General features: G+C 58.0%; 1 protein-coding gene across 1 annotated transcript in view; it reads left to right on the top strand.

Annotated features, from left to right (window-relative positions):
• The first annotated feature begins 535 nt into the window (after positions 1-535).
• The window catches only part of CCDC120 (coiled-coil domain containing 120), a 9,430-nt gene continuing 2,093 nt past the window's right edge, over positions 536-7,872 (top strand). Inside the window, exons 1-9 of the mRNA XM_077752991.1 lie at positions 536-668; positions 3,811-3,910; positions 4,086-4,176; positions 4,323-4,456; positions 5,145-5,285; positions 5,658-5,952; positions 6,279-6,341; positions 6,602-6,776; positions 6,893-6,991. Of these exons, the coding sequence (XP_077609117.1) occupies positions 4,128-4,176; positions 4,323-4,456; positions 5,145-5,285; positions 5,658-5,952; positions 6,279-6,341; positions 6,602-6,776; positions 6,893-6,991 (956 nt within the window). The 5' untranslated portion in view covers positions 536-668; positions 3,811-3,910; positions 4,086-4,127. The remainder of the gene's footprint in view (positions 669-3,810; positions 3,911-4,085; positions 4,177-4,322; positions 4,457-5,144; positions 5,286-5,657; positions 5,953-6,278; positions 6,342-6,601; positions 6,777-6,892; positions 6,992-7,872) is intronic.

Consider the following 7,872-nt stretch of genomic DNA (forward strand, 5'->3'; position numbering starts at 1 on the left):
ACTGCTGAGAGGACACTCCCCGTCAAAACCCAGCCACCTACCTTATGGCTGCTGCCTACACCAGCCCTAGGCAGTGAAGGAGGGAGACAAGGGGGTGGATGAAAGGGGCCTTTGTGTCCCTTGCCGGAAATCTCACCCCCAGGAAGAAAGGTGGGCAGGGTGGCAGGAGGCCTCAATAGCCTGTGTAAGGGGCAGGGGCAGGGCGGTGCTGATACAGAGCTCCCCTCCAGCCTTGGCCCACCTGCCAAGTGGGGAGGGAGGTTTCCTCACTCTGCTCTTTCACATCACAGCATGGGCTGCTGCAGGGGCCCGGGTTGGGCTTGGGCCCTGAGGTCACAGAGCAGATGGTCCCAAATGGAGCACAGGATGTGTGGTATGTGCCGGGGCAGGCCAGAGCCCTCAATTTCCTTGACTCCTGGCCAGAAATGCCCAAAGGGGAGGAGTGGGGGAGAGCCAGCCTGGATGTGAAGAAGCATGAGCCCCCTCCCCACTCCTCCTCCCTTGCAGGAGTAGCCTCTGTCTGCCTCCAACCCAGGATCCGACCCCCCGAGTTCTGAGTCCACCCACTCTTATGCCTCTGTGATCAGACTCAGGCTTCACCGGTCCAAGCCCCAGCTTCCCCATCGACAAGCTGGCTATGAAGAGCTGGGTCTGCGCCATCCTCCCAGGTTTGTGGAGACCAGGACGGGTGAAAACGTGTGTTTTGTCAGTTTGCTGGGATGATTTCTTCCGGAGATGCAGAAGGTGGTCGGGTCGTGAGACCCGGTCTTTCCTGGGAAAAGTTGACTTCCTCTGTCCCCAGGTTGGGAAACTGTTACCTCAGTGAGGGTAGCAGTTGTCCCAAGACTTTCTCCCACCCCAGCCTTGCCCTGGGAGGAAAGGGTAGGGGGCTCAGGCATGTGGTGCTTGCTGCCAAGAGACACACACCCGATTTACATACACCTGAGGCCTCCCATGTGCTTAACCACACCCCAGAACTCCATCCCCCAGCTCCGTCCTTGGGTGGGCAGGGTCTGACGCAGGAACCTGGGTAGTAGCACCAGCCCCACTCCCATGACCCTTAGCCCTTCTTCCTTGGTTCTCTGCTAGGTGATTGGGTAGAGCAGGGCTGTCTGGGCTTTCTTCTTGGCCATGCTGAACACCCTAAAGGGCCCTGGCCCTGAGACTGCCCCTAAGGGTGTCCTGAGCCCTGGTGACAGGCAGGCAAGGGTTAAGAGGTATGGGCTGGCCCAGTCCCTGGCCAGGTAGGCTGGGCTATTGCCTAGTGGGAGGCGGCCTAGGCATCTGCCACTGGCTCACTGCTCACTGCCACTACCAGCTGGAACAGGGCCTGGTTGAGACAACTATTTTTTCGAGGTACCTGAGGCCACCCCACAGCACCTTTCTGGCATTGGTGAGCACCTGGGAACAGCGGGCCCAGGGGCAGGGTATGGGGAGAAGGGTCTAGGGTATACTGAGGCTCCCTGCGGGAGAAAGCCAAGTCTGTGCAAGAGGTACAGCAAAGAAGGAGGGCCTGAGTGGAAGAGTGAAGCCCAAAATGTCCAATTCCCTTTGCTGGCACAAAGCTGATTCCTTGCCGGAAATGAACAAGGGGAAGGGATGGGGGAGAAGAAAAGCCAGCGTTCCCCTCTTCTCCACTGTCCCCTCTATTTCCTCTCCCCCTAACCCCATACCCCTTGGGCAGGAGCGTCTGCCCTCCTGCAACCTGGGGCCTGGCCCCCCAGGAAAGCCCAGACGGGACTGTTGAGAAACTACTTCCTGGCACCTGCCTGGCCCCAGTCTGTTCACCCAGAGTGAGGACAGAGGGGCCTGCAGGGCAGTGTGGGAAACAGTCCCAGACACTGGAGTTTGTATATGCTCCGACTGGGACAAGATATGGAAATGGGGGTCCCACTGAGGGTGTTGGGGTGCCACCCAGGTGAGGTGTCTTGGTTGTAAACAGTCNGCAGCTCTTCCGCTGCAGCCCTACCTGGGACTGGACTCAGGAGCCCGTGGCAGGGGGAGACGTTAGGAAATGAGACTGCTGGGATACCCCTTCTCACCATCTCCAGATGGGGCTAGGGGTTTTCCGGACCCCTTGGCAAAGGCGCAGAGGGCAGACGAGTGGAGGCAGAGGTTTGGGAGCCGGGTGTGAGGGTGTGGGGTGTTGACCCTGTGTCTAGCCTACCCAGTGACCCTGTGACTCAGGCCTGAGCTATGTCCCCGAGGTCAGGCTGACAGGGTGGAGTCGGGGTTCCTGTCTGGACCCCATGTTGACTTCCAGGATGCCGTGAGCTCCCAGGGAAGGAAGGCTCAAGGCAGCCCAGCGTGGGATGTGGGGGAGGGATTAGGGGAGCCCTGGGAGAGTTCCTCAGACTCAAATGGGGGCTGAAGAAGGAGCCCCAGGAGCTTAGGGGCAGGGGAGGCTGAGCTGGGACCTCAAGGAGGCTGAGCTGGGACCTCAAAGAAACCCCGTTGTGCTGAGCAATGTTGGACCTTGGATGCCGGGCATTCGAGTACTCTCTCCAAAGTACGTGTTGCTGCCTGGGTGTGCAAAAAGGCTTGAGAGACTGATCCCTGCCCCTGAGACTGAGGACCAAGGACCACTGTTTTGTTGAGGGTGTACAGACTCTATAGAGCCGGTAGGAGGACTGCCGAGAAACTGGTGGCACCGTATTAGCTGGTCGGCCACATCCCCCAGCATATAGATGGGGAAGGAGCTTGAACCCATACCTCCTTGGTTGCCTGGGTCTTCTCCACACCCGGCTGCCATGTCATGACAAGCTGGGGATTAGGTGGGGATGGGACATTTGTGGCTTCATGAGGCCCTCCCAGTTGCCTGCCGCTGAGGTCAGGCCAAGTGGTGGGAGGTGATGTCACCTGGCTACCCAGCCGGGGACCAAGCAGGATGTGGGAGGGAAGGAGCAAACTCCAGAGGAGGGGATGAGGGCAGGGCTGGCAGCCAGCCAAGGCAGGTTCTCTGGTCAGCCGGGGTGTCTGGGGGCAGAGAAGGAAGCAGGAGGATTGTTATCTGCAGCTGTGGACTTTGCTGGTCACAGTCCTGACAGCATGACTTCTCTGTTCTAGGTACAGGGCAGGTTGGGGTGAGGAGAGGGGCTGGAGGGGTCCTGGGCCTAAGGGAACACTCCCCTTCCTGCACCAGGGCTGCAAGATGGAGTTGGGACAAGTAGAGACTCACAAATCTGGGCTAGATCCTAGCTAGATCCTAGCTTGGCTACCTTAGCATTCTTTCGTTTATGCAACAGACATTCATTGAGCACTTGCTGCATGTTCAGAAGTGTTCCGAGTGCCAGAGATACCGATGAAAACAGGACAGATATGTTTCTTTTCTTTGCAGATATGTAAGGGAGGCTCAGTCTTTTGCTGGACAGCAGTTGTGAGGGGACATAGTATAGGGATCCACTTCTGGAATTGACATTTAAGCCCCAGAATGTGAGAACCAGGGTCCGGAGAGGCGAGACATGAAAAGAGCACTCTGGACAGCCACAGCCTGGGCAAAGGCCCTAAGGCTCGCCAGGCTGGGAGCTTGTGAGTAATTGTTGGGGTTAAAGCAGCTCCAGTGAGGGAGAGTCAGGCTGGAGGGGTGGGCCTAGGCTGCTACATCCTTAGCCATGGACGTTTTTTCTCCTCTCTGGGCCCTACTGTCTTCATCTCTAAAATGGGAGCAATAATCACAGAACTGCTATCACAGGGTGGTTGTAAAGAGTTAATGTGGCATGGAAGGTAACTGTTCCAGGCACCCAGGTGCTTAATAAATGCCCACTGTTGTTATAGTTGGCTGAATCTGTACCCTTAACTCTTCCTCCCCAGGCAAGACTCCCGACTGTGGGCCATGGACCTCTGAGGAGGCGTCGTAAGTCCGCCCAGCTCCCCACTTGCTGTGCTCCCACTCAATGGGAAGGGAACCAAGGTACCAGGGCCAAGTGGGTTCGGACACTGACACAGATTCTGAGAGGGCAGGTCAATTAGGTGGGTGGGGTCAGGGTCCCCCTTCTTCCCGCCTGGGGTGTGGGAAGTTGGGTAGGGGCAGGAGTTGGGGGAACACAGAATATGCTTCCTTAATGGCCCCTGTGCGTCACTGCCAGGCCTTGTCCAGCCATCAGCCACGGCCTCTCGACAGCACCAGGATGGAAGTCAAAGGTCAGCTGATCAGCTCTCCCACCTTCAATGCCTCAGGTAGGTGGCTGGTTCCCCTTTTCTGCCTCTTCCCCCTGCTCTGAGTCACCAGCTGCCTACTTGGAAAGGGTTGGTCCCTGGCCCCACAGCTGTGCCAGGGTGCCCCGGCTGATCTTTGCTCTGAACTTTGCTCCTTCTGTGTCCAGCTGCCCTGTTTGGAGAGGCTGTCCCCCAGGCGAAGTCAGAGCGTCTGCGGGGGCTGGTCGACCGTCAGCGGGCCCTGCAGGAGGCCCTGAGCTTGAAGCTTCAGGAGCTCCGCAAAGTGTGTCTCCAGGAGGCGGTGAGAGCCTGGCCCTAAGAGTGTCTGGTTGGCGCAAGGGGAGGGGGGGCATGGTAAGGAGATGGGGCCACTAGGTAGGCGTTTGCTGAGCCACCTATCTGAGCTGTAGATGCCCTGTCACCCTGTAGCTTCTCAAAGCTCAGCTTAGACATCTTCGAATCAGTAAAATATGGCAGTGCACACGGCCCGCAGTTCCCTGTTGGCAATTTGAAATCCCAAACGCCTCAAAACCAATAGCTATTTCCAAAATCTGGCAGTAAAACCTGACCTGAATTGACAAGGGGTGAGTTATAGTTTTGAGTTACCCCTCTTGGTGTGAACGTCTACAAGATTTGCCAGAAATGATCGTGCGGTTCAGAGCATGCAGCCCCAGGCCCTGAGGGGGGGTGTTATGTATCATGCAGTATGTAGACTATGTTGTCTTTACAAAAAATAAGAAATCCTGGGTTCCAAAGCAGGTCCCCATACCTCCCATGCCCACTGCCCCAGGGATTTGGGCCACTGAGGGGCTGAGAGTACACAGCACACGTGTCTGGTGGAGAACTGGGAAGAGGGAGAGAAGTAACAGGCATGGGGTGCTGGCCATCACTGCGCTCTTAGTAGGACTTCTGCAGCTTCAGGAGTCGTTACCGCCTCACCCCATTCCCCCAGCTAACCCTTGGTAGTCTCTGACCCCTGCCCCCACCAGGAACTGACTGGACAGCTGCCCCCTGAGTGCCCGCTGGAGCCTGGTGAACGGCCCCAGTTGGTCCGCCGGCGGCCCCCTGCAGCCCGAGCCTACCCTCCGCCGCACCCCAACCCAGCACACCACTCCTTGTGCCCTGCTGAGGTGAACAGATGGGCTTGGAGAGCAAGATGGGGGTGGGACAGGTACAGAGGAGGAGGAGCCTAGAGGAAGAAGGGCAGGGCCGGGATTGCATCCAGGGGAGGGAGAGGCTGAGGTGAGAAGGGAATGACTCGAGAGAGATGGGTTCTGGCTCTGAGGGAGGATGCTGGTCCCCGTCTGTGATAAGCCCCTCACCCTCAGGAAGATAAATATGTCTAGTCCCTTAATCGAGACACGCCCAGCCTGCAGAAGAAATGAGCTCCACCCCAGAATAGCTCCCCCCTCAAGTGGAGACAGGCTGTACCCACAGAGGTTTCTGTGCTCAGCCATTTCCAACGATCGGTCCTGTCCCACCCTCTCGGGTGGGCCCCACAGGAGCTGGCTCTTGAGGCCCTGGAGCGTGAGGTGTCCGTGCAGCAGCAGATTGCAGCCGCCGCCCGCCGCCTGGCCTTGGCCCCTGAGCTGAGCATCGAGCAGCGCCGGCGCCGGCGCCAGGTCCAGGCAGATGCGCTGCGGAGGCTGCATGAGCTGGAGGAACAGCTTGGGGACCTCCGTGCCCGACTTGGCCTCCCGGTGCTCCCACCACCGCAGCCCCTACCCCTGTCCACAGGGGCAGTTATCACAGCCCAAGGAGTCTGCCTGGGCACGCGCCTCGCTCAGCTCAGCCAAGGTGAGCCGGGCCCCATCACCCCCAGCCCCTGCGGTGAAAGCGGAGCGTGGGCATCGGCTGATGGACACGGTAGGGGTGGGGTGGGTAAACAGCCAGTGAAAGGTGGGAGAGATGCAGATCTTAAGGGACCTGACTTGTAAGAGGAGTTGTGTTGAACTGGCTCCACAGCAGGGGTGGGGCTGCTGGGAACTAGACCACATGGCACCAGGAGAATGAGGAGTTGAGCCTCAGGTGGTCTTGGACTCAGGTGAAGGTGGGTTGTTGGGAAGGAACAGGGCAGGGAGGAGGTCATTGATAGGCCTGGGTCTCCCCCTTCTCACCTGCAGAGGACGTAGTTCTGCACTCCGAGAGCAGCTCCCTGTCAGAGTCTGGGGCCAGCCATGATAATGGTGAGGACCCCTGTCCCCCCCAAACCCATCCATCCTTTGACGCTCAGCCCCTCTCCTCCCTCTTCAACTCCTTCTCAGCCATGCCCCATCTTTGCGTGGGGCCGCTGTCTTTCTTGCATCACCTTGTCCAGCTCGTCAGCCCCAGTTCCAGCTTCATGCCTTAGCCCCTGCCCAGGCCGCTGCCACTGCCTGTCTCCCTGGCCCGCAACCCATCTGAACCCTCTCATTGACTTCTCCTCCACTTTCTGCCTTCCTCTCAGAGGAGCCCCGTAGCTGCTTCCCTCTGGCCGAGCGCCCCTCGCCGCCCAAAGCCTGGGACCAGCTGCGGGCAGTGTCGGGGGGCAGCCCTGAGCGGCGAACCCCGTGGAAACCACCACCGTCAGATCTTTATGGGGATCTGAAGAGCCGGCGGAACTCTGTGGCCAGCCCCACTAGGTGAGGGTGAGCCCCTTCCCTCCCCCAGGAGCCAGGAGCCTGGGGCTGGCAGGAGGGCCTGCTGGTGGGTATGGTCTCTAACCTGGCCCTGGCCCTGGGCCTGCCTGTCTCTCTAGCCCCACACGCTCGCTGCCCAGGAGTGCCTCCAGTTTTGAGGGGCGAAGTGTGCCTGCCACTCCTGTCCTCACCCGGGGCGCTGGCCCCCAGCTCTGCAAGTAAGGGCACTGTGATGGTGGGTTCGAGGACTAGAGGAAGGAACTGTTAGTTCTAACTAGGAGAGCATTATCAAAGGGCATGAGACGTGAGAGTCTGGGACTTTGAAAGGTGCATTTTGAACAAGTCATTTCTCTGAATTTTCGCTCCTCATCTGTGAAATGGGCATAATAGCTGCCTCTGAAAGACACTGTAGGCACATTAAGTTCTGGTTAACGTGTACGGAGCACCTACTGTCTGCTGGGAATTCTTGCCTTCCAATAGGTGCTATTGCTGTTCCCATTTTATAGATGAGGAAACTGAGGCACAGAGAGGTTAAGTGACTTGTTAGTAAATCGAAGACCTGGTGTTTGAACCCAGGCAAGTCTGACTGTATAGTCCGTGCTTTTAACCACTGTACCTTTCTGCTTCTTAAATACTTGCCAAGTGCCTGCTTTTCCTAGGCCATGAAGGAAACAAAGTCCCTGTCCTTATGGCACTTGCATCCTGTGAACGGTGGCTGTTGGGATGATAGTTTCGGGTGGTTCATTTACATGGGCGGGGGACAGAGTTCAAGAAGTTGAATTCCGGACCCAAGGATCCGGACCCCATCGTGGAGGTGGTTGGGGGGCTGTGAGACACACAGTATCTGGGGTGAGGGTCACATGTGTTGGGAAGAGCCCTCTGCTGGCCCTCCTTTGCTAGTACTTCCTCTTTATCACCACTCACCCCCCAGCCACAGACATCTCCCTTGACGCTGATAGCCCCCCCATATATCTTCAGTCCCTCTGCCCCCAGCATGAGACAGAACCTTGGGTCTCTTTTGTGCAAGTTGGAGGCTCAGGAAGGGTTGGGATACGGCGCACCCTGGGCCCCATTTCTGACCCTAGTTTTTTAACCCCCC

The sequence above is a fragment of the Crocuta crocuta genome, unplaced genomic scaffold (genome assembly GCF_008692635.1).
Source record: "Crocuta crocuta isolate KB4526 unplaced genomic scaffold, BGI_CrCroc_1.0 scaffold943, whole genome shotgun sequence".
In the NCBI taxonomy this organism is placed as follows: domain Eukaryota; kingdom Metazoa; phylum Chordata; class Mammalia; order Carnivora; family Hyaenidae; genus Crocuta; species Crocuta crocuta.